At 37.8% G+C, this 25,870-nt stretch overlaps 7 protein-coding genes across 7 annotated transcripts; 3 read left to right on the top strand and 4 right to left on the bottom strand.

Annotated features, from left to right (window-relative positions):
* Window positions 1-845: 845 nt before the first annotated feature.
* L201_003429 (uncharacterized protein) lies at window positions 846-8,106 on the top strand (the record flags this gene model as incomplete). Its single annotated transcript, XM_066219184.1, has 6 exons — window positions 846-1,023; window positions 1,102-2,954; window positions 3,013-4,507; window positions 4,570-5,258; window positions 5,321-6,128; window positions 6,191-8,106. 6 exons carry the CDS (start codon window positions 846-848, stop codon window positions 8,104-8,106), a joined length of 6,939 nt encoding a protein of 2,312 aa, XP_066075281.1.
* A 491-nt stretch (window positions 8,107-8,597) lies between these two features.
* On the bottom strand, window positions 8,598-14,090 carry L201_003428 (uncharacterized protein; the record flags this gene model as incomplete). The annotated part of the gene is made up of 20 exons (XM_066219183.1): window positions 8,598-8,732; window positions 8,809-8,935; window positions 8,995-9,136; window positions 9,245-9,348; window positions 9,430-9,499; window positions 9,556-9,580; window positions 9,639-9,693; window positions 9,764-9,844; window positions 9,929-10,029; window positions 10,101-10,291; window positions 10,362-10,392; window positions 10,466-10,768; window positions 10,847-11,179; window positions 11,240-11,368; window positions 11,435-11,565; window positions 11,621-12,002; window positions 12,075-12,104; window positions 12,181-12,348; window positions 12,411-12,746; window positions 13,032-14,090. 20 exons carry the CDS (start codon window positions 14,088-14,090, stop codon window positions 8,598-8,600), a joined length of 3,933 nt encoding a protein of 1,310 aa, XP_066075280.1.
* Window positions 14,091-14,743: 653 nt separating this feature from the next.
* On the top strand, window positions 14,744-15,706 carry L201_003427 (uncharacterized protein; the record flags this gene model as incomplete). Its single annotated transcript, XM_066219182.1, has 6 exons — window positions 14,744-14,776; window positions 14,870-14,982; window positions 15,063-15,109; window positions 15,176-15,199; window positions 15,297-15,398; window positions 15,594-15,706. The coding sequence occupies 6 exons, from the start codon at window positions 14,744-14,746 to the stop codon at window positions 15,704-15,706; spliced, it is 432 nt and encodes a 143-aa protein (XP_066075279.1).
* A 367-nt stretch (window positions 15,707-16,073) lies between these two features.
* On the bottom strand, window positions 16,074-16,610 carry L201_003426 (uncharacterized protein; the record flags this gene model as incomplete). The annotated part of the gene is made up of 2 exons (XM_066219181.1): window positions 16,074-16,256; window positions 16,350-16,610. The coding sequence occupies 2 exons, from the start codon at window positions 16,608-16,610 to the stop codon at window positions 16,074-16,076; spliced, it is 444 nt and encodes a 147-aa protein (XP_066075278.1).
* Window positions 16,611-17,101: 491 nt separating this feature from the next.
* Window positions 17,102-19,135, top strand: L201_003425 (NADH dehydrogenase [ubiquinone] flavoprotein 1, mitochondrial; the record flags this gene model as incomplete). The annotated part of the gene is made up of 5 exons (XM_066219180.1): window positions 17,102-17,453; window positions 17,639-17,803; window positions 17,878-18,424; window positions 18,531-18,850; window positions 18,975-19,135. The coding sequence occupies 5 exons, from the start codon at window positions 17,102-17,104 to the stop codon at window positions 19,133-19,135; spliced, it is 1,545 nt and encodes a 514-aa protein (XP_066075277.1).
* A 518-nt stretch (window positions 19,136-19,653) lies between these two features.
* L201_003424 (uncharacterized protein) lies at window positions 19,654-23,435 on the bottom strand (the record flags this gene model as incomplete). The annotated part of the gene is made up of 12 exons (XM_066219179.1): window positions 19,654-20,019; window positions 20,113-20,187; window positions 20,270-20,339; window positions 20,410-20,469; window positions 20,539-20,625; window positions 20,704-20,790; window positions 20,878-21,311; window positions 21,417-21,510; window positions 21,572-21,686; window positions 21,766-21,813; window positions 21,897-22,185; window positions 22,359-23,435. The coding sequence occupies 12 exons, from the start codon at window positions 23,433-23,435 to the stop codon at window positions 19,654-19,656; spliced, it is 2,802 nt and encodes a 933-aa protein (XP_066075276.1).
* Window positions 23,436-24,051: 616 nt separating this feature from the next.
* L201_003423 (uncharacterized protein) lies at window positions 24,052-25,682 on the bottom strand (the record flags this gene model as incomplete). Its single annotated transcript, XM_066219178.1, has 9 exons — window positions 24,052-24,171; window positions 24,232-24,411; window positions 24,471-24,558; window positions 24,620-24,691; window positions 24,763-24,851; window positions 24,914-24,992; window positions 25,063-25,499; window positions 25,558-25,580; window positions 25,646-25,682. 9 exons carry the CDS (start codon window positions 25,680-25,682, stop codon window positions 24,052-24,054), a joined length of 1,125 nt encoding a protein of 374 aa, XP_066075275.1.
* Window positions 25,683-25,870: the final 188 nt, after the last annotated feature.

The raw sequence follows: 25,870 nt of genomic DNA, 5'->3' as shown, positions 1-25,870 counted from the left end.
ATGTTGGCATTTGATGCATCTTGATTCTGCTATGACGAGTAGATGTCGTTGATGATATAAATCTGGACTGTGTATGATGAGCTGAAGCAGAATCATCAGTATGCCATATGATCAGTACACACACACAGCTCGGAACAGGCGACGATCAATCACTGTAGAATGTCGAAGTGGCGAGTTGATGAGCTAATACTGTAATGTACTGAATCCGCAAAAAAAGATGACTCTCGCGAGTACCAATCAAGTGTAGCTGAGGAGGAACGAAGGCCAAACTTATCTGCTATCTATACTCCTTCTCCTGCCCGTTCCCCCCTCCTGTACATCCACCTGCACTCCTGACTCTATACTCCCTCCCTCTGTTGCCTTGCATTCTTATCGGGTGGACAACCTCCACCTTTGTTATGTCCTCCTTACTCTCCCACGATCGGTCTTCCCAACGCAGAAACGCGCTTTTTGTCGTGCCTTGATGTCTGAACATTACAAGTTGAAATATAATAAAAGACCATCAGACGCGTAAAAGGGTTAAAATCTCATCTAAGAACCCTGCATCAGCCTCCTCTGTCTCATACAAAACGTTGAACAATGAACATAGAACATTACTTTTTATCTATATGTAATATTTACCATCATTATTGCTTTCAATGACTGCTCATATTATTCAACATACTGCTTTAACCTTTAATTGTATAACTGCTCGTTCCATTTGCACCGTACCATACTGTATCTTATAACCTAATCAACCAAAAACATCAAGACTTAGTCAATCAATTTAGAGATAGATATATGGGATTCGAAGATTCTTCTTTTCACTCAACCCATCTTTTCACCTCGCCATTGAACTAACCTAGATGTCAACCGCTTCAACATCTCGATCACATGTCTCATTCGATACAGATGAAGATACGCATATAGGATCCAGCTCGTCGTCACCAATAGCAGAAAACGGTTTCAATCATGCGTTGGTAGCTTCATCTTCGAGTCCCATTAGGAATGAGGTTTTACCGCTCGGACCAAGTAGGACTATACGTGAGTGAAATACACGACTTGGTTCTATCTTTTTGTAACCCAATGTAATCAAATCTAACTCGCTGCTTGTTATGGTAGCTGCTTTGAGCAAAAGAGGGGTGATCTTTTCCCCTCGAACAGACACCAAATACTTTCATACCGACGACCTAATTCTCCCTTCACCTATAAATCACTCAACGCCAAAACCGCCATCCTCATTCCGATCATATTCCGATCCTGTGACACCCTTCGATTCACCTTCCAAAAGCAAAGCTAAAGGTCGTACGATATCAGATACACCCACATTAGTAAGGAGTATTCTGAAATCACGTATGGCACAACAAATTAGATTAGCGGCTACAGTAGAAGAAGGTACATTGAATAATAAAGAAGCAGCTAGATTATTAGTTAGTGGTAAAAGACCTAAATTATTAGCTAGAGATTCATTTCAATTGGCTCAACTGCGAAATGCTGCATCAAATAGTCAGGAAGATAGAAAAGGTAAAGGTAAAATGCAAGATATTGAAATACCAAGTTCAGATGATAGTAATGTTTCAAACTCTTCAGATATACCTAATCATGTTTCATCAGAACCCGATGAAGACATGTTAATAGATAACGGAGGAAATAGCTCAGAAGAAGAAGAAGAAACTATCGAAGAAGATGGTGCCTTGTCAACTGCATCTTTAGTAAATATCATTCTAGATGGAGCAGAAGATCTATTAACTCTAGAAGAAGCTTATAGTACACTTACTTTAAGATTGAGAACACGTATACCTATAGAAAATGAGTTAATTGAAGCACTTTCTCCAGCTCAAATAGAAGATATAAGAATAACAACTCAACCTATAAAAGATGAAGCCCCTGCTATGGTAAGAGCTATTCAACGTGATTTACAAAGGTTATTAGGTAAATTACCCAACAACGACTTGGTATCAAGTGATATCGAAATGACACCTTTCAGAGGCCTAATGCCATTACGTGACGATACACTTACCACTCAACGAGGTCGATTTACACCTTCACCCACACCTGTTGCTGGAACAAAATCATCATCTTCCCCAACTAAATCAGCTCGTCAAGGATACACTGAATCAGAAGTACGATATCGAAGAGAAGCTTCTGGAGTCGGCGCAGCTGTATTACGATTCTTAGCTTTCACTTTCCACACATCACACCTATTTTCGTGTTACAGTGAGGCGGACCTACAATCATTATTAGAAACAGTAATGATAATACCTCGAACACCCAAACTTCCGACACCAAATCCTAAAAGAACATATTACCTTTCAATCGTCATTTTGGCTCAAATGAATTTACCTTCAGCATGTGTTCAACCTGTAAAGGACAAAGTTGTAAGAGCAGTAGAAGGTGCTATGGCAGATACTTTAGGGTCAATGGGAGGTGTTAGTTCAGGTAAAGAAGGTCCAAGTGCAATCAAGAAGGAAGGTTTCCATGCAGTAACAAATTTAGTTTCCAATTATCCTTCAATTCTTTTTCCTCATTATGTGGATTTATTAGCAGGATGCTTGAAAGCTATGGTTAATCCAAGTAATTTGATACGTTGTAAAGCAGGATCAGCAATTTCGGCATTTGCAAGAGCCAAATTTACTTTACTTGCAAATACACAAAATGCTCTAGTTGAAGATCCGACTAATCCAACTAATAAAGAAAATTGGTTAACAGCTAAAACCTTAATATCAAAATCGGAATTCTTTGTCGTATCACATCTTAAAAGTTCTCTCAAGTTACCTGGAAAATCAGTACCGATTTATGGGAAAGATGGAGAAAAGAGAATCGAATGGCATTCACTTGAACAAGTGTTTAAAGATACTGTTGGTTCAACGACGGATGTTCATTGGGCTTGTGCAGCTTGGAGTTTGATTGTTACTCTCATGGGTTCTGCTTACGCTTCCTCAGGGTTGGCTAGTGGTTTTGATCATATTATGGATGTGAGTTGTGCCAATATATACAATATCGTATCTTTCATTGACTCTTTGTTGTGCTCAGCGATCCTTACAACCATCAACCAATACGGTCCGACCTCTCCTCGCTAGAGCCGCCTGGAACCATGCCATTCATTCTTACCTCTCAGCTGGATTTGCATCTTCTGTTTCCGTAGAAGGACGCCTCATCCGTTCATACAAGCCATTCGCATCATCATCCCAGCAATCCATTGAACAACGAACCGCCAACATCCAATTTCCTGTCAATCTCGCTTTATCGAAAGCTACCGATAAAGCATCTTATGCTCGAGGTTTGACAAATGCCAGATCCGGTACTGAATCCCATTATGTGTGGCAACGATCTGAGAAGAGTAAGAAACTTCAATGGCTTATTACATGTGGACTTGGATCTACAGCTGTAGTTTATGCTCATACTGGTATGGCATTATATCATGAGGATCAACCAGCTAAAGAAATGAGTCAAATTTCAGGATTACCTTCTTCAGATGGTATAGTTATACCCGACCTGACACCTGAAGAAACAAAATTGCCTAGACTTGATAACGCTTGGGAAAAAGTAGTTAATCCAATGCTTAATTCATTCTTTGCTATTTGTGGTGTAGATAAACTTACTATTCATGGATGGAAAATATTAGAAGCTATAACATCTTCTCCTATCACAGAGAATGAATTTGGATCAGAATGGAATTTAGATAAATTACTTGTTCCTCGTTATATGAGTGGTGAAGTGTTCTCAAAAGATAAAGAATCTGATTTTACAGATTTATTAGATGATATCCAAGATGATGAACTACAACCATATGATATACCTTCTTGGGGCCACTTTTGGGCAGCGAAAAGACTAGGTAGATTGTTAAGTCTCTTCGATGAAGCCTTATCCAGTATACATGGTTTGAACGATACCTCAAATGTGGATTGGATTACCAACGAAAATGGATTACCCCTTATTCCATCTTCATTATCGAATATATGGAGGAATCTATTATTGGCTTTGAAATCAGCTAAAATCGCTCAAGCTCCGCCTACACCTCTTTTCTTAGTTGGGCTTCAAACCGTTACCAAACAACTTGTTCAAATTTTTTATAGAGATCCCAAAACATATGTACCGATATCGAAAATCAATGAGAAGGGGCAATGCTTGTTGGATGAGGATGAACTAAGAATAAGATTATTTACGCATTTATTCGAGGTTATGTCACAAATACTAGGTGAAGATATTCTAGGTGCTACTCGACTTCGAACAGATCAAATCTCCTCATCACTCGAACAACCTACGACCGATATCTTCCATAATGCTTTTGGCGGAGACAGTAGTGGTCATCCAACTGTATCTGGTACTTTACTCGGCCAACTATTAAGATCGAAAATACCCGCAAATACAGCCGTCAAACAAGGATTTACATACCTAATTTCCATGATACTTGATATAGGAAGTGCACCTGGTTATGCAGGTAAATTACTTGGTGATATAACCAACGCTATGCCATTCTTATTTGAGGATCGTGAAGAAATACAGCTGGATATTTGGAGATTGCTAGGTAAGCTTACGGATCCTCATTAGCAAAGCAGAACGTAAAATAGCTTACTATGTAAATTACAGCAACCAAGTGGACCCAAATCGTTGATCTTCAACCATCATCGACTACCTCTTCCACAAACCATACAGGTGCATTACTGGTTTCATTACTTTCTGGTCCATTTAGAGGTAGATCAATAACTTCATATTGGCATCAAAACGCCAATGAAACAGATCTTGAAATATGGCAAAATCTATTAGAAGTTACAGTTTTAAGATTCAGAGCTAAAAGATTCGGATCAAATTGTGGTGTTTTAGAAGCTTTATCAGGTCATTTAGAAGATTTCTTGGTTGATAATGATAAAACTAAATCTTCAACAATCACTTTATCTTGTTTGTCATCAGCTATTTCATGGATAAGTTTCAATGTTCCAGAAGGTCAAAGTTCACATTCACAGAATGAACCTGATTGGCACATTTCAGATGAAAATTTCGTACCTAAAGAATTTCTTAATCTGGTGAATAGTGCTTTGTTGGAAGCTTACCCCTCACCAACGTCAACTTCAAATCAAAACACTCAAGAGCAAGAAGAGTCAACTATGACTGAGATTAGTATCTCACCTGCTGTATTTGATTTATTGGATAGTTTCGTTAAGGTATTAAAAGATACGCCTAAACAATTCGTAGGTAAAGTTTTAGAACCTGTCAAGAAAGGGGTAGCCCTTTGGCTTGAGGATCCAGAAAGAGTCGTGGACGAAGATAACAGTCAGAGAGTAAGTTTTCTCCCCTGCATCCAATCTGTGTAGACTTGTCAGCTAACCCCATTACTGGATAGCTGGATAACCTATACGTCACCCTTTTGACGATCTTATCTTCCACAATGCCATCGGAAGATCTACCTATCGATTCAGAAACACTCAACACCCTAGCAGAATTATACATACCACGAATATCTAAAGGCAATTCCTCTGCTGTACCTTTAGCTTTCCAATCCTTCTGGAATAACACTTTCGGTACTGGTTCATCAGAAGCTTTACAGTATTCTGAAGATGTTGCTTATTTCTTGAGGGATTTACTGACGGCTGTTCCTGGAATGATCAATTGTCCTGGATTAGAAGGTTCAAGTCAATTATCTGAAGAAGAAAGTCTTGGTAAATTCCCTCACATCCAAGCTACTCAACTACGCCCATCACCTTCGGTAGAAACTGAAGTTCAAGCAGTGGAAAATCCAATCCCCGAACCAATCGTCGTCGAAATGACAAATCCCGAATATGATGCGGATATCTCACAATCTATCGAACAAACTCAGCTTCGAGCTCAACCTGAAGAACCTTTACCTGAATTTGAAGTTGAGCCTGAACATGAACATGAACATGAACAAAATGACGATGTCTTGGTTGACGCTACAAAAGATGATATAACTATACCTTCCTCTCCCGTCAAAATAGCCCCTGAAGCCGATAATAACGTTGAATCAGAGGATGTATTTGGTCCAGCTGCGATGACTGATATCAGTAAAAACAAAAAGAGGCGAGCTGGAGGTAGGAGAGGTAAAGGTCAGAATAAAGCCAAGGCAAAAACTCAACATAATGAAGACGTCGTTGAAGAAACAGATATTGGGGAAGATATCATGGATATTCAATGTAAGTCTTCCAGATTCTTAATTCTGTATCATGAATATAGCTAATGGGTTTCATGTCAATAGCTTTACCTGAAATCACACGTGTCAAAGTCGAAGGTCCAACCAATAGTCGATCGTTACCTGACTTTGCTACACCTCTTGTCGAAGATTCAGATAATGAAGACTGTATAGTCGTTGTACCAAGTCCAGGATTCTACAGAAGAAGAGGAATGAAACAACCTGTCCCCGTTGATGAGAATACTGAGGAAGCTCAAGATAAGGAGATGGCTGTAGTACCCGATTCAGTCACGGACGATTTGCTCAATGACACATCTATCGTACACGACATTCCAGTAGCTAATATGGAACCCCGACTCGAAGAGCCTCAAGATGTCTCACATGATGATATCGAACAGGAACTCGAAGTCGAACCTACTCAACAACTCAACGATGACGTGAATCATCGCCAGCAGATTTCATTGGCAAGCTCTAGCAAGGATTCACCATCGAGACCTTCTTTACTCACTTCAGCTAGTAGATGGTTATCAAGAGTACATTCTCTACCATTCTTTTCGCCTTCAACAACTTCAACTTCTTCCCCTGCCCCTGTTCTTCCTCCTGCTACTCAACCTGAACCCGAACTCGAAGCTGAAAATGATAACTCGTCTATAATCGAGTTAAGCGAGAATAGCAACGAGGATCAAGATATACAACCAGAAGAAGTAGTAACAACAGTAAAGGCAGCAGACGCATCAGTCACGACTGCGATTACCGAAACCAAAGCCAGGAGAGGTAAAAAGAGTAAGAGAAGAAGAGGTTCAGCCGTTAACGTTGACATCCCCACTTCAACACAAGAATTGAGTCAAGATAAAATTCAAGAACCTGAGCCTGTACCCGAACCTGAACCTGCCGTTGCTGCCGAGGTGATACAACCCATCAAGTCAAAATCCACTTTAACTAAATCTCAATCGACAGATTCGATAGTATCAACTATATCTACAAGAGGTAAAAGTAAGAGAAAAGCAATTGAACTGGAAACTCAATCAGTTGGATTTGTTATCCCTGAAAATCTTGCGGGTGATCAGCAAGCAAATGAAGTCGAATCTGAACCTAGAAGATCAAAGAGAAGAAGACAAAAATCGTCGAATAATTCTACACCTTCTTCTTCACCTAACAAATCTCAGTTACAAAGTCAAACGCATTCTAATAAAATTAAGGATGTTTCCATGACCAGACCTGAAACTGAACCTAAACGTGAACGAATGATTATGGATAACGAAGAAGAGGAAGATGAATTACTATTATCACCTGAATCAGCTCGAAGAAGAAAAAGAGAAGAAGAAGAAGAAGTCTTTAGAGCTTCACAATCCCAATCTCAGTCTCCGAATAAGAGATGGAGTGAAAGTATAAGTGGTAGATTTGATGATGCTATTGAAATTGAAGATATCTCAAACATCCCATTCAATAGGCAAAAAACATTAAGTAGACCAAGTTTACAAAGAACTCCTTCATCACCTTCCCCAAAATCCAAATCTAAATCTAAATCTAAATCAAGAATTAGATCTACAAGATCTTCATCGATTTTATTAGAAGAAGAAAAAGAAAAGGAGAAAGATATTATAAAATCAAGACCATTACCACCATCAATTTATTCATCATTAAAAGGAAAATCAAATAAAGGTGAAAATGTACCTCGTCAATCTACACCTGAAAGTACACCTCCTCCTACTTCCCCACAACCACAATCGTCACCATTAGCATTAGCATCATCATCGAAAATAACAGAAACGACGATAACAACTTCACCATTAAAGAGAACATCACAACAGAAAAACCTAATTAAAATGTTAGATGATGCTGTAAAAACTAAACAAATAATTGAAAATTTAGATTATCAAGGTGTTAAATCGTTATTAAAAAATTTGAATACTTTAAGAGAAGCTGCTGAAGAAACTATGTTATCTAAATTAGAAGATTATAGAAATGAAAAGAGGAAATAATCAATCAAAAAATTAGTGTATATAATAAATACAAAATAAATAACTCTGCCATTCCTGTTTGTACAGTACAATATAATATAACACAGATAATCCGCTTACTCTGATCAAATTACGTTTCTTGTTTGCTTTTTTCCTTTATTTACTCTCTTGCATGTTTGTTTTTTTATTGTAATTTGTAACTTTTAACTTGTTTTTGTATAGATGAACATTACCATAGATCATCATGACGATAAAAATGTCAATAATATATTAAAATGATAATTTGAATGAATGAATGTGATTTACATATAATGATAATTCCTTGTTTACATGCATTTAGCATAGATCGGTCTTTATATGTTACACTACATGGTTGCATGACAGATATATGTTTATATGCATGTTATTGAAACATAGCACATAACCAAAAAAAGCTTTCTACAACATAAATACTGTACTGATTAGATTGGTAAATATGTTAAGATGTAATCTGTTAAATCATCAACGCCTTTCTAACATCGACCGATCCCAAGTCTTCTTCTTCTAGCTTTTAGAATAGCTTGAATCAACTCTGCATTCTTCTCGAATACACCTTTATAAACTTGTTTTTGTAATGGTGTTAGAGAGATAGGTACGATGATCTCGATCTTTAAAAACGAATTAACAAAGTCAGCTTTTGATGAATATTAGGTAAATAATGAATTAAATGAACTTCAAGCTCACTTTGGGTGGTAATTTAAGTACATCAGCTTTGATTCTTCTTAAAATGTAGGGCTTTATCATTTCGTGTAATTCAGAAACTAAAGATTCATTCAATGTTTCGAATCTTTTTTCGAGATCTTCCAGGTGTCTGCGGAAATGGCATTGTCAGCTGATCCATATTTTATACATTCTAAATCCATCACTCACTTGAATGTCTGGGGATCAAGGAAGTTGAGTAAGTTGAACAATTCCCTTAAGTTGTTATTTAATGGTGTACCAGTTAACAGAATTCGATGTACGGTATTTAGAGTTCTTAAACGGTTGAAAATCAGACTGTTATCGGATTTGACTAGATATTGCAAAATATTGGATGATCAGTAATGGTATATATATATAGCTCAGCACGCTGGCACAATGTCATAGACAGCATCAAAGATTAGGAAGCCAAGCTACTTACGCCTTTGTCCCTCGTCTATGCATAGGACCTCCCATCTAGGTATTCCCTTAAAGACCCTAAATTCCCCTCCGGTGATCATATCATAGGTAGTGAGAACCACATGACTACAAAAAGGCACAATTAGTTGGTTCATCAGGTAGTATCTGCAAAAAAGCAAGCTGCAATCAGAGAACCAGTTCACTCACGCTTTCAAGCCTTCAGCTTTATTCTGCATGCCTTTATGGTACAGCTCATATTTACTAATCACCTTTCGAGCTGTGCGGGAGATCAGCCTATAAAGATAAGAAAAACCAGACAACAAGATAGCTTACAAGCTGCTTCACCATAGTATGGTACCTAGAGTTAATGTCAGCTGCTTTGTCGTCACAAAATCAACGATATGAGAACAGCTTACCACTCTGATATGCGGTACCCATTTCTCAAATTCTCTAACCCAATTAGTAATTGTCCTATATAAAAAATGTTAGGTTTCAGCTATCGGGTTACGATTTCTTTAAGAGCTGATAGTGAGCCGCTCACGAATTCGGCACTACAACCAAACAGGGGTATATCTTGTATTTATCGGATCCCAGATATCCCAACACCGATGCGATCTGAATTCTTTAGACGAGTCACGAACCAGATCTCAGCTAATTACACAGATATGTGCTTAAAACAACAACTGAGTATGATTACTTGACTCACGTTTTACCCAAACCCATATCATCAGCCAAGATACAACTTTCTCTTCTGAAATGTTTATATAGTAGCCATTGGAAACCTTCCATCTGGAATGGCATGAGTTTCTGTTTATACAACAAATATCAGCTTTCAAACGCTCATGTAGATCAGTGTTGGTTTGTAAATTGGTACATACACCTCCAACAATACAGTCAGGCTGATTGGTAGGTGGAACATAAAGATCTGCAGCGCCATCATCTCGCAATCTGCGTTGTGCTGAGTTGAGAACAGGGACGTCGATTCTTCTGGCTCGTAAGAATCGCTTCAAAGCATGCTTGAATGCTGGATATAAAGGTGAATTCGTAGGTGGTGGTGTATCCCAAGTAGCTAAAAGCAAGACGCGGAATATGAGTTATTTCGCTTCCTTTTCGAGGCAAACAAGGATGCTACAACTCACATTGATCGTATTGCAAATCGTCCCATTTGACCTGCCAAAGTTGATGTCAGCTTGAACCCTTGAAATTCGATCCATGGATGGCACGAAGCTGTGACTGGACTCACAAAGCACCATGTGACCAAGCCAGAAACCTCGTCAACGTCTTCTTCTTCCAGATCTCTCCTCGCTTGCTCTTCCCAATCGTCTATGTCCAGTTGCATATCCAGAGGAGGCTCTTGGCCATCTTTCAAACCCAGATTTTTCCGCATTTCATCTGCAGGATTGAAAGTCCCGTTTTCTACAGCAGTATTTGATTGAGCCGACTCGGATATTGGAGTTGATAAGATCCTCGTTCCTCGTTTGTTTACTGATAATTTGGCCGTTTGTCGAGGTGGTAATAGCATGATATCAAGTACTCGGTCTATAGTCTGTACAGCAGAAGACATTAGCATACAATACATTCAAGCAGATCTCACAGGATGGCGGTTTGTTCGATAAAGACTTACACTCCATTCTATGGGTAAACTGATCTCAGCATCGAGTTCTGGACCCGGTCCTGAACCTTTCCATTCTTTTTTTCCTTCTTCAGTAGCATGTCCACTCTTTCTACCTGAACCTTTCCATTCTTTTTTTCCTTCTTCAGTAGCATGTCCACTCTTTCTACCTGAACCTTGATCATCTGCGGCAGTCAAATTAGCGATAGTTGGCTGAGCCATCTCATCACCTTTGGCAGCTAGAGTTTCATCAGTGATCAAATCCAGATTTGGCCCCTTCTCCAGGAAATTACGAAGTTTCTGTTTAGAAAGAGCTTGTAGCCAAGGATGAGGCACCCAAGTCACCTAGACGGGCTGTCAGCTATAACCCCTGTGATACGTGGGGGCGGGACAGCTGAGACTTACATGTCTAAACCCTCGACCAACCCATTTGACTAGATACTCCCGAGGTAAAGGATCCTTCCAAAATGCCTTTTCATCTTCTGCAAGTTCGGGCTCTACTGCATTAGCTGGAGAAGGACGCCAAGCAATGATCTGCGTAAGGATAGATGTATTAGCAAGTCAATCCAGTAATAAGGACGATGGCACTTAGACACTCACAATATCAACAAGCCATATCCATTCTCTACATTGATGACATATCCAAGCTGATCCTTCGTTGGTATGATTTTGGTAATGGTATGCTATTCGAGGGAGAGAAGGATTCTTGCCAAGCGAGTGAGGAACTTCGACTGGCCGGTACTTCTAGGTCAGCTTTGAACCGAACGCATCTCGCAGCTGACTTACGATGTTCGTAGTGAACGCATTGTTTACACCTCAAACACCTAAATTTCGGTACTATATCTTCTTGTTCCTTTTCTTCCTTTTCCTTCTTATCTTGGTCCGGATTATCAATCTCCATAATCTCGTCGTCATCTTCCTCAGCTTTATCTTTTTCTCCTTCCTCCTTATTCTTGTCAGACAGCTTGGCCGAATTCTTACTGTTTTGGCTGATATCGTCTTCATGACAAACGAAACACTCTGGATTTAGTGTACATTTGGCACAAACGAAATTATAGGATTCATCGATTTCAACTGATCTTCTTGGTTTTTCGCCTTCTTCTGGTGATCCTTCACGTTCACGTAAATCTGCTAAGACGTCTTTTTTCTGATCAATCGATAAACATCCCTGTTTCCCGTTGTAACGTCAGCTGCATGTTAGGTATAATTTTCATTGAGCATTTGACAAGATAGGACATACCCAATGAGATGACACTACACATCTATTGCACTATATATGATATAATCAGCCATGCGATCTCCCATTGGGAGTGAGAGAGAGTTTTGAGCTGGACAAGATCACTCACCTCCAACCAGCCTTGTAACTGATCCGCCAATTCGTCACCACTAACAGCATCAGCGTCTTCATCGCCATCACTATACCTGTTCCTTTTCTTCTTGTTCTTCTGTTTACTTTTACGTTTAGCTTTATCCAATACCACGTCAGCCGGTTCACGAGAACATTTTTCGCAGAACTGGCAAAACGTCTCGTCAGCCACAATATCTCTCTTAAAGAAGATGTTCTGGATTAACTCACAGGTCTATGAGTATACAGCTGATCTTTCGTGATTCTAATTCCTGGATTACCAGTTGATTTACCTTTACCTTTTCCTTTGCGTTTACTGTTTTTTGGTTTATCATAATCTGATAAATCGGATAAATCACTATTACCTGCTAAAGGATCAGAAGAAGATCCCGAAATAATTATAAAATCATCCTCGCTTTCTAATGATTTTGCTTTTCGTCTAGTTTGCATTACCATATTACCATTAGATTTCTTATTTTTACCTTTACCACCTTTGTAATATCGTCTAGAAGTATCTAAGTCGGATACGGAGGACGATAAAGTTGATAATGGTGATGAAGCGATACTCTAGAATAGATAAGTCAGTGAAGAGCAGATATGAAATCTGTCGAATTGATAGTGCAGAGTCATAGAAGGTGGAGACAAAAACAGATGTAAGAAAAGGATATGTTGGGGAACGATTAAAGCTACTCCTTTGTTCACTACGATTGATCAACGGTGATCCGAGCGTTATTCGTACCGGACACGTTCTCATGGTACTCGCACAAGTCCCTAGATTGCCCTCCGTATTTTTGTGTTCTCTTATATGAACTCCTTCGATAGAGGCCTGATACTCGAAAGACATGAACTCACGACAGGTCTTCTCGCTCTGATCCTATCAGCGATTTCAGCATCTTCTTCATCTCTAAACCCTCTTGCATTCGTAACAGCAGCTCTAGCACTTCTTCTTAGAGCAAGGTCATCACTTTCACTTTCGAATTCATCTTCGCTCATATCCGCTTCATCCTCCATGTGCTCATCTTCATAAGAAGGTGAAGATCCTCTTCTCTTTTTAGAAAGATGACTGGAATCCTCACTAGCTTCATAGGAATATGACCGTGATGTCATAGCTATACCAGGTAATCTACTCCTGGAAGATTTATTGGGATTCGCCGTATCTCTTCGTAAATGCAAATAAGTTCTAATTTCATCTAATGGCATTAAAGGTATTTCAACTATTGGTTGTTTCCTCCTTTTCTTTCTTGACATATCAGAAGATGTATCTATATCCGAATACACCATATCTAATTCGTCCCCGTCATTTTCCTTGAGCGTATCGTCGTAATGCTTATTGCTTATCGCAGATATGCTATTTTCTCTAGACATTCTACCTTTGCGAAAAAGAGGACGATTCAGATATGATGTTGAGCTTTGCCTTGAGTCGCCATATCCCAAGTCATCATCATCGTCAGTCATCGATGGTATTGATTTTTTCGGTCGTCCGCGTCCTCGTTTTATAGATTGTTCCGCATTCTCATTCTCGTTGACAAATCTTGAACTTGACGATGATGCATTCCCAGATGTGGTCATAATCCTTGAAACAGACCCATCTTTACTATTGCTGAAGATGGGGAATACCTGTTTCTGCTTAGGAGGTCTACCGGGTTTCCTTTTTGGTATTATAGGTGATTGTTGACTTGAATATTTTGGATCTTCAATTTGTTCGATTTCTTCTTCTTCATCTTCACTTTCCAAAGCATCTCTTGATTGTTGATGGTAGATAGGTGAAGATCTGTCAATTTGATCAATACAAGCTAAAGGATCTGAAGAAACAATTGTTTTGATAGGTGAAGAATCAATAATCTCATGAGGCGGTGAAGAAGGTGGCATATGCCTTGGTCTTGATGGTCCAGCTCCAGGTGAACTCGACATCTTGGATTTGATTATATCATGAAAATATCGATTACTTCCATGCAACGAATTTCTTTTATATCCCTTCAAGCATGAATGATGCCGAGTTTATTTGGCTTGAGGGATAAACGATATCGTGGTATATCTGTATATCTTCCTGAAAGTAGTATCTTTTCTTCCTTTTCTTTTCTTTTGAACATTAGGATTTCCAGTACAAATAAAACACGTCTACGTCTATTGAATTCATTCACAACTTTCGCGTTACCCCACATTACTGTTACTTTTACCCCACATCGGCTCAGCTGCCACAACGGTAGAATACCGGCACTGTGTTAGCGGGCTTGAGCGAATGGAAACCATGTGGAAAACACGCAGGGGTTTCAGGCACGATGTACCATAATCCAATCAACCTTTAATTGTCATTGCCACTTGGGACTAATAACGCACAGACCTCACGCGCCGGAAATGGGAACATGAGCTGGGTGTGGGTTGATGAGATGAGTGAGTGGTGAATGATGTTTTTGATTTCGTTAACATTCCTTCTACTATCTTAAATTAACTTATAAACAAACTATCCAATTTTGATCTTTTTGTTTCGTTTCAAATTATTCCTTCCATCTTCTTCTTATCTGCATATCATTATCAAAACAAAAATACACTAGAAAATCATAAAAATGTTACGATCAACCGCTTCTCCTGCTCTTAAAGTAAGTTTGTCACACACAATCAACTTGACGCGTCCTTCTTTCCCCTCCACTCTCGTTATCTACAGTTAAAAAGCTAATGTTTGTACTTGATAGGCTCTCCGAGCTCCAGCTTTCTCAAGATCATTCGTATCTAAAGCTCAACTAGTCGGTAGACTTGGTGCTGCTCCTGAGAAAGGTACTACTGCTTCTGGTCAAGATTACTACAGGTAAGCAAGAAGATAGCATATTTTACATCAAAGGATCTTGGAACATTGAAGAGACTGATATGCTACAATCATTCGCTTAGATACTCTCTGGCTGTACAAAAACCTGCTAAACGAGATGCCGAAGGTAGTAAGTACTTTACCATACCTTTACGCTTGATTGAATTGGGATGGATCCACTAACTTCTATGTTTAGAACCAGTACTCGATGAACAAGGTTGTACGTATCGTTTCTACTTTGAATTCTCTACATCTTACATCAGCTTCAGAGTTATTGATCATATGAGTATACAAGCTGACACTGTGGGTGTTCACAGACCCAGTCCGAGAGTCATCATGGTTCACCGTTTTCAACTTCCGAGAAAGAGCTGCTGAACAAGCCGAACGATTACAAGCTGGATCATTACTTTACGTAGAAGGTAAGTCATGTTTTTTTGGCTTTTGCACATCATATCACTTGCTTTACATCTTTCCATAACCAATAATTTCATGACCAATCTCGCTCTCTTTCATCCCCATATCATTCTGAGATGCATCTTCGCTTCAGTTCTACACGCCAATGCTTCTGATCAAGATGATCGTTGTTCGCTAACCAAAACGTCCACATCATATAGCCAACATTGACACTATCACCACCCCACCTTCTGCTGAAGGTCAACCAGGCAACAAACAATATGTATTCCGAGAACTCTCCCACAAAGTCCTTAGTAAACCTAAAGGCGAGTAAGCGGGCAGTCAATTGGTATCAATTTTCGGAATATGAGGTCGAGGAAAATTGCGGGATGGTATGTAGCCTTTTTGGTCGACAAAAACGACGCACTACTCTTTGAGCGACTGTTTTATACTGTGTATATAGATAAGAATGCACAACTCTTTCGGACATTACGAATACCAGTCTACGCTCAGCTATACAATGCATTTAAGGCGTCTGTGTTGGATAAGGTTATGGTCTCGATATTACTACAACAATCTATGTGCAGCAGTGAACTTGGTACTTGTGACTATGTAATTTATTCTTTGATCTATTGATACTATGATCGCATCGAACTTTGGGGTTTGTGATATTATACTCGTTCGATCCACTAAAAATCGTGTCATATCTGATATCCTTCACCATCTTGCTCTTCACTCTTCTTCAAGCCAAATCTTTTCCAGATTTCATCATTCATTGCTTTTCCATAAGATGGACTGATATCAATCAGTAGGGTTTCTAAACTTTCATATGTTTTATGGATTTTTGACGTTATCGATGATGATCCCTTTTCTATAAATTCAACCTATAATAGAGTTGGAGAAGTTGTTTTATTTAGTATGTAATTGTGCTCTAGCTCTTTGAGCTCTTTAAATAGAAAGATAGATGCAGAACTTACCGTCCAACCACTTCTATCTAACCTTATTCCTATTATACCTTCACTATCAAGTAGAACTATTTGAGCTTTACCAACAACTTTTTGGCTTGTTGTACCAGTTGATCTAGATTCTTTCTGCACTAAATCCAAATCTTCATTTGTTATAGGGAAAGAAGAAGCTTCATCTATACTTGAGCTCGATATTCCAAATTCATTCGATTTCAGTGCCGCTCGGATCTCCGGTAATGGATCAAGGAGAATGTTGTCTGAGGAATGTGACATATTGATGATTCCTCTTCGGCTGGTCTCCCCTGACTAACAGGATGCAAGTACGACCAAAGATGTGATAACTTTCTCCGACTAACTAGCTTAGGTCTGAATCGGTTCGACCTTGGGGTTGAAGAAGTATCTCTTCAAGCAGAAGAAAGGGAGAATTACAGTATGGACCACCTCCACCAGTGTGTGTTACCAAGATAACAACGCTGAAGTGCCACATTCGGAAGCAGCCTTAAATCCCGGCCATGTGGGACTGCAGTGTATGGTGATATCCAATGAAGTATGAGTTGTTATACGGTGTATGTAGTGTGCGGCCAACGATAATTAACATATTTGGGTGAATTCCATTAGGCGAGGAGTTGAGCATCGACAGTTGACAATCTCGAATCTTGAATCTTTGAATCTTTGGATCGTGTATTCAGTTCATCTCATCATTTCATCTTTTTGTACTGAACCTATTGTTCAAACAACAAGATAGGATAGGATAGAAAGACAAAATGATACGTTCACGAACATCAATAATACGATCTTTACCAAAAGCTTCAACTTCAGCAGCTTCAACATCGATACCAGCTAGAAGAGTAAATGTCGGTTCAGTAAGATCTTTAGCAACAGTTTCTGATCCACCTGTAAGACATTATGGAGGATTAAAAGATCAAGATAGAATTTTCACAAATTTATATTTAAAACATGATCATGGTTTAAAAGGAGCACAAAGTAGAGGTGATTGGCATAAAACAAAAGAAATCATATTAAAAGGTGATTCTTGGATTATTCAAACTATAAAAGATTCTGGATTAAGAGGTAGAGGTGGTGCAGGTTTTCCTTCAGGTTTGAAATGGAGTTTCAGTAAGTTGTCGATCTTGTCTCTCCTTTGTTTGCGTTCTCTCTCCTATATTTCCCCTATCCCCTCCTTTCCTTCCCTCCCCTTCTTCCTTCGCCTCGATCGTTCATCGTCAAATGGGTTCTTACGAACATTTACCATTTATCCCTTGAGCGAGGTTGTACTAATCATTGCATCTGATCTAACTTAGTGAACAAACCTGGATGGGAGAAAGATCCTCGACCAAGATATCTTGTAGTCAATGCCGATGAAGGTGAACCTGGAACATGTAAAGATCGGGAGATTATGAGAGGTGATCCTCACAAACTTGTTGAAGGTTGTTTAGTTGCTGGACGAGCTATGAATGCCAATGCTGGTGAGTTCCATTTTATGCCTCAAGAACACATGTTGGTGATCGTGCTTATCATGTAATGTTACTAATTTTTACAGCCTACATCTATATCCGAGGAGAATTCTACCAAGAAGCATCACATGTACAACAAGCAATTGATGAAGCTTATAAAGCAGGATTAATTGGAAAAAATGCTTGTGGATCCGGATATGATTTTGATGTTTATTTACATCGTGGTGCTGGTGCATATATCTGTGGTGAAGAAACAGCTTTAATTGAATCAATTGAAGGTAAACAAGGTAAACCAAGATTGAAGCCACCTTTCCCTGCAGATGTAGGATTATTTGGTTGTCCAACAACAGTAGCAAATGTTGAAACTGTTGCTGTTGCACCAACAATTGCAAGAAGAGGTGGTTCTTGGTTTGCTGGATTCGGTAGAGAAAGAAATTCAGGAACAAAAGTTTACTGTATTTCAGGTCATGTAAATAATCCTTGTGTAATAGAAGAAGAAATGTCAATACCATTACAAGAATTATTGGAAAAACATTGTGGTGGTATCAGAGGTGGTTGGAATAACTTGAAAGGTATCATTCCAGGTGGTTGTTCAGTACCTGTCATTCCAAGATCAGATTGTGAAAAAGTATTGTGAGTTAGGAATTCTTCAATCGTTTCCTTTCATAATGTGTTATGATCAATACAATTATCGATTTAATTGAGTCAATCGCTGATGAACCATCTTTAACACCTTCAGAATGGATTACGATTCACTCAAAGACGCACAAACATCTTTAGGTACGGGAGCAGTTATAGTCATGGATCAAACAACAGATATGATTTCAGCTATTGCTCGATTTTCAAAATTCTATAAACATGAATCATGTGGACAATGTACACCATGTAGAGAAGGTACAACATGGATGATGAATATGATGGATAGAATGGTTGAAGGTAGAGCACAAGAAAGAGAAATTGATATGTTATTAGAATTAACCAAACAAGTTGAAGGTCATACTATTTGTGCTTTAGGTGATGCTGCTGCTTGGCCAATTCAAGGTTTAATGAGACATTTCAGTGAGTTAAATAATCATCTTCATACAGAATGAGTACTATCATTCCATCGTCCTGCGGAAAGATGTACCTTTCGTTATAGAATAAACCCAATTGCTAATTGATCTCTTTTTTTCACTGCGAACAGGACCAGAAGTAGAAGCTAGATTAGCTGCTTTCCACGCTAAGAACGGACAAACCATGTTCGGTGGTAGATTATTATCTCAAGCTGATACAAGATACGCTTTACCTGATAATTTGGGTGGTGAAACTAATCGAAATATCGCTCAACAAATTTCTGCTCCTTAGAAAGTGGACAAAGATGGCGAAGATTTACATTTAGTGGCTCTTTTTAGATAGATTGTTGTAGGTTGACCTGCTACGTAACATGCAAGGTATATATATCCATACATACATATATGTTTCGTGTGCGACGAGCAGGTAAATTATCTGACAGTAGTTTCCGTTGATCATTTACGGATTTTTACTCTTATGTATAAAAAAACAAAATATTTTCGTCTTTTCTCTCGGATCCTAATTATGCATTATTTCCATCACAAAAGTATCATACCTTCGCAATACTCACGATTTGATGTTCATAATATTCTCATCTGCACCTGCCATACTCATCTATTCCGACTGGAAAAAAAATGCATCCTTATGGTTTCAAGTGTAGTTATGCTTTATGGTAGTACAGTACAATGCTTTATGCTATGAAAGACTTTCCTGCTTCTTGATGTTTAAATTCCACTTTATCACTCCTTTTTTCCTATCATTATCAAACAGATTCTTCTTTTACGCCGTACTGACAGCCTGTCCACATACGATCAGAAGTCATTAGGATAATCTTGATCCCCATATCCATGAGCATGATCATGACCATTAATATGTGAAGCTGGTTGTTCATCTAATGGTAATTCATCAACTTGAATATTCTGATCATCATCATTTAAATGTTCACTATCTATAAATTGATTTTCATATATATTTTCTTGATGTCGTCGTTGTTGTTCCTCGTTGATATCCGTATTTGCAGTATCAGATAAATCTTGTTCCATAGCGTCATTATTTGATTCTTCATTTGGGTTGGAATTTATCCAGCTTTGTTCATCGATTTCAGAAGATTCTTCATCAATATCTTCAAAATCATCAATCGAAAAATCCATATCTACTCCTTCATCTGCTGCGATTCTCTATACAATTCGAAACGCCCAAAATACAAATTAGCGTTTTCTTTCATAATCAAAATCCTCAAAATCAGACAAGGATATTTTCAGTTTACTTACCGCGTATTCAAGAAATAAACGCATCATGTAAGCTTGTAAATCTTCCATTCTGAACATACGTTGAACGAAACATTGCTATCATTTTCAAATTGAAGAATTGAGGATTAGCTATGATTTTTATATATTTAAGGAATCTCATCAAGTGACCGATACTTACCCCATTTCTGGCTAATGCAGCTGCAGTCTCGTCAAACCCAAGTTCAGGATGATTGGGCGTACCGCGGAAGCTAACGGGGACGATTTTTCACTTAGTTTGGGTTATGTGTTTGAGTTGATATGACATGAAATATGACTCACAAAGCCATTATATCTGTCAAATCGGAAAAGTCCAACTTTGCAGGAACATACATGAACCAGCTGTAGTAAATCGTTAATAGCGCACAGTCGTGGATATTTTTATTTGATAGTATCGCAAGTTCCACTCACGGTATCAAGTGAGGTTGGAACCATTCAGTGAACATTGTCATTTTAATTACCATTGAATTGGTACTCATCAATCTTCGAAATCGACCACTGAACAACACGGTCAATGAAAAATTAGATATATGGACGTCGTAGGATTTGAAATTGGTAATTTAGTATATGACTTACCTCCAACCATTCCCATCTATATCTAACAAGAATTTATGTCTATTTAATTCATCTGCACTTTGTCGACCAGCCCATTCAATTTCCTGTCTATTCAACCAAAAACAAGCAATTAGTCAATTTTATCATTCCCCTCAGAATAGCAGTGAAGTTACGTTACGCTGAAGCTCAACTTACCTCATATCTTCACAAGTACCATCCTCTTCTGAACATTGAATAGGTTGACCGGATAATTTCATATCATAGTAAAAATCCATTAATTGTTTTGTTGAATATGAATCTTCATTTAAATAAGTTAAAGGATCATTCATATTGGTTTTTTCTTTGTTGGTTGTTGATGCTGAAGCATGAAATTGTATATCTCTTTTCAATTCATCACCTAATTGTGAATCACCCTTTCCCCCTTCTCCTTCTTCTTCTTCTTCTGCTTCCTCTTCATCGTCATTCTCATTATCATAATACGAAGGATTGATGGATTGGCCAATATCAGGGATCATAAATTCCATAGGATCATTTGAAGTATTAGCTGAAAAATGATGTAATCGTATTCGATGTGATTGTCTCCATGGTAAAGTACTGTTCATCATTGAGATACCTGTTGGGCTACCTCGCTAAAAAAATGGAGGACATCAGCAACTATGTTCCATCATGACCTGGACAGTATTGGTCAATCTAGGTTATGGAAATGAGAGCTGATTCTCCTCCTTTTCACTCACCCAAACAAGCTTGGAAATATCTTTGTCCTCCCAGACTGGATCTTTACCAAGATCGTCATGGAATTGATCAGTGGGAGTTATCAGTATATCGGAGCTATTCAATAGATATAAAATCAGCCGATCATGTTTATATTGCTAGTCCGTTCGTAACTTACTTGACTGAAGTCTTTGCTAAACTGAATAAGGGTAGTAATTGAGTATGTGGTTTAGGTAAAGAATCGTGACCGTGTGGTTCTAGTGTTAATCCATGTAATGGAATCAGGTATGGGTCTAAAAGGTTGAAGTGAGAACGTTAATTAAACAATTGACTATTGATCTGTGTTTCGGGTTAGGATCCCAGCTAACTCACTTTGACATGGATCTCCGGCTTCTAAACTATCATATATGAATGATTTACCTTTATATAGTAGAGTTAGTATGATACAGTATAATACAAACACATGTATTTAGATGTATTATATATACTCTGTCCAAACTCACCTTCATTAAAATCTTTATTTTTTCTAAAATTAGTTCCTGGTGCACAAGATCTTGATAATTTAACTTGTGAATCATCAGTTTCTTTTAAATGTTTTGTTAATTCACCTCTTAAACCTAAATCAATCAATGAACTTCTTCTTGCCCAACTTAAATAAATTTGCGGTTGATCAAATATTGAAAATGTTGCTTTCATATTTGGTAAAAATTTGGAAAATCCTTTTAATAAATTGACAGTTTCTTTTGCTCTAGGTAATGTACCTCCCCATTTTAATCCTCCTGGATCTTTGATCTATAGATTTTAGGTAAAAAATGAAAATGTCAGCTAGGTCTCATTTTCATATATACAAGATCATTATAGTAGTAAGTAATGAATTATAGGCGTAGGAATGTATAGAAAAGCAAGATAGACTGATTATAGAGATATGTAGTTATTATACGAAAAGAGCAGTAAAAACCACTTACCTGAATTTCAATTTCACCATTTTCAATAATTAATGTAAAAGTTTTTTCCATATTTTCAACTAATTGCATTCTTCTTTTCATTTCATTTTTAGGTAAAGCGAAAAAAGGTGCTAAATCTAAATTTATTCTATCATATTCATCAGGTAAAACTAAATTTTTTTCAATTGCAAAAAATTTCCACCAATTTTCAAAACCTTTTGGTGGTTTTCTACCATATCTTTTAATATATTCTTTATTTGCTTCTGTTAAAGTACGTGATTGTCTAGATAATAATTCTTCCCATCTTTTTTCACCTAAATTTAATAATAATGGTATTGGATGTATTTTATTTTGATTTTGATCCTTATTTTCATTCGTTTCATTATGATTATTATTTAATAGTAATAAATGTCCTGTAGGTGAAAATGTATAATGATGATTTTGTATATTTCCATTCCCATTTTCATGTTGATGATGTGTATCATCTTCATCAGCTCGATCTTGTTTTAATGATTCTGAAAAACGTAAATTACTTTGTGGAAATAATGATCTTAATCTAATTAAATCTTTTTGATATGCTTCAACAGGTGAAACAAATCTACATAAACCATCATCGTTATTTTCATTATTAAAAAATTCTTCTTCATATCCTACTTCTTCTATGTCTACTCGATTCCATGATAATTTACCTACTTTAAAGCTACTTATTAATTTCCTATTTTTAGAATATTGTGTTATTGATTTTAATGTAAATCCTATTATTCCAAGTAAAATCAAGTAAACTAAAGCTTTTTTAGGTGATCTTAAATATCTAGGTAAATATCTTTTTTTTGAAGGTGGTAATAACGATGGTGGTGGTGGTGGTTGATTTAAATTAAATTTCAATGGTTTTATATGAAATTCTCTACTACCCCTATCATGTAGATCACCTAATCCTGATCCTAATCCTCTAGTAGGTGATTCTGGATAATCATTATTATTGGTAGGTGATCTAAGATTTCCTCTATATCCCGGTACAGCAGGTAAATGTAATGGTGTACGTGGTGGTGTTGAGGTTGCTCTGTATGGTACTCGAGGAGAAGGTTGAGCTCTTTCCATATTGATTCATGTAAATCTACATATGAGTGACTCAAGATGAGGAATCACCTGTTCGTGTTACAGTCCAGCGAGAAGTATGGTATGACTTATCTTTATACCATGGACCGTAAAATCACAAACGATATATAGTCGTGTTGAGCTAAAAATAGGCAGATTTAGATTCGCGATTATGTGTTGATATTCTTGAAGTAGTATCGTCGACAAGGCAAAGCAAAGCGATCTATGGGTCTATGATCTATATCTTGTCAATCCTATGGCTCTCACAGAGAAGATCAGAGACACAGTCTGTTGATGCTCTCAACACATGTAAAGGTACAAAAGCGAGGTAAGTAACCTCAATCAGACCCCAGACACCAGACACGATATCGCAGGATATTTGCTTCAATTAATTGTCCGGATAAGTTGACCGCCGAAGTTACCAAGTTAGCAAGAAGATGACCCTGAAAGATCGACAAATATATATATATATGCTTCGCCATTCCGATGGTATCCCTGAGACTGTGCTACATAGCTTGGCAAATACTGTCCTACGTAGTCAGGTGTAGAAAGACGAGGTAGAAATCCGTAACAACATGAGATGAATATATGTATGCATGATCACATCTATCTATCCAATCTAATCAAGAGCTTCACCATATGCTCCAGGCGGCTGTTTGCGACTAGGTTCTACATGTGCGTAGGCATGAGAATCGTGAATATTGAAATCATCTAACCTCAGCGGACGCAGCTTGAAGCCCTATAGCGAGGTCGTTAGCCCAATCTGGTATATGCACTGGAGTGAATCAAGGAAACTTACTTCTCGTCTAGCTTGTTCAAGACCTTCCTTACCAGCTTTACCTTTATCTCGCATAACTTCTCGCACAGGTATCATAGCTGCATTCCTACAAGTTTCTCTCAAATCTGATCCTGATAAACCATCTGTTTTCAATGCTAGCTGGGGAAGGAAAGGTGTTTCATGATTTGTATGGGCAAGCATCTAAACAAATTCAAAAAGATCAGTCTACAATACCCTACCATGTAAAATACTGAACTAACCAAAGTCAAAATTTTTATTCGCTGTTCGTAATTAGGTAACCGTATAGGGAATCGTTTGGGCATTCGTCTTAGAATAGCAGGATCGATACTGCATAGCGAATCAGTGTCAGCTGGATCTCGTATGGAGTAAGATGATCAAGGCAGCTCACTCGTTCGGCCTGTTTGTCGCTCCCAACACCAAGATACGTGTATCTGTTCCTGATGTCAAACCGTCCCAAAGACTAGGCGGCAGGGTTGATTAGTTGAATGTCTTGTAATTGAACGATGAACATCCTTTCAAGAATCGACTCACGTCATGAATTCAGCCTTCATCATAGCTGTGACTTCGTGATCGCCTGACGATCGCTCTCGGAATAGCGAATCTATCTCATCGATGAATATCTGCGATTTAAAATGAGATATAAGCTCAAAATATAAACCCCGTTAGTAATTTTATAGCTCACTATACTAGGTTGAACTTTTCTTGCTAATGAGAATAATCCAGCTACTAATTTGTTTGATTCACCAAACCATTTATTCGTTCTATTCCACATTCATATTGAATATCAGCTTATCAATATTACAATATGCTTTACGGAGAAGCTAAACTTACAAACTTGATAAAGGTAAATTAATAAAAGTAGCGCCAGATTCTTTTGCTAAAGCTTTTGCTAACATTGTTTTACCACAACCTGGATGACCATATAATAAAACACCTTTTGGTGCACTTAATAAACCACCTCCTGAAGCTGAAGCAAATAATTCTGGAAATGTTAATGGATAAATAACAGTTTCTTTTAATGAATTTATAATTTCATCTAATCCACCAATTGAATCAAATGTTACATCAATTTTTGATGGTGGTACAATTTCACCTGCAATTCTAGATTCATATTCATCTAATTCTAATTCATTTAATTGTTTTTCTGTTAATCCAGTTTCACTCAATAATGCTTTTCCTTTCTCTTTAGCTTTTTTATTTGATGTTGATGATGATCCTCCTTCACCTAATGATGATAATACATATCTCAAAGCATAATATAAAGCAACCTATTCAATGTGGAAATTCAGCAAGTAATCTTCTATCAGCTCTAATCGGCTAACCTACCTGTGATGCGGCAAAGAATGCGACTATGGAAAACAGATTCGTTAGCGGTCGCTTTCCTTCCATTTATTCAACTTGTTCAATTACTGACCATCCATAGCTACTCTTCCTACATCTCTTCGTGACATATTGGCTGAATGCTGATTAACCTAAAATTGATAACCTGGACTGAAGGTTTATAAATAATGTCGACAGAATATTCGGAAAATGGAAATCTTGAAAAAGTGGTTAACTTATCTTCGGCATCCTTCAAATCGTCATCCGGTAACATTGTTAAAGTTGTTAGGCACCTCAAACTAGCCTAAATGTCGCCTTT

The sequence above is a fragment of the Kwoniella dendrophila genome, chromosome 4, assembly GCF_036810415.1.
Source record: "Kwoniella dendrophila CBS 6074 chromosome 4, complete sequence".
NCBI lineage: Eukaryota > Fungi > Basidiomycota > Tremellomycetes > Tremellales > Cryptococcaceae > Kwoniella > Kwoniella dendrophila.
This window is presented reverse-complemented; position numbering and strand designations above follow the sequence as displayed.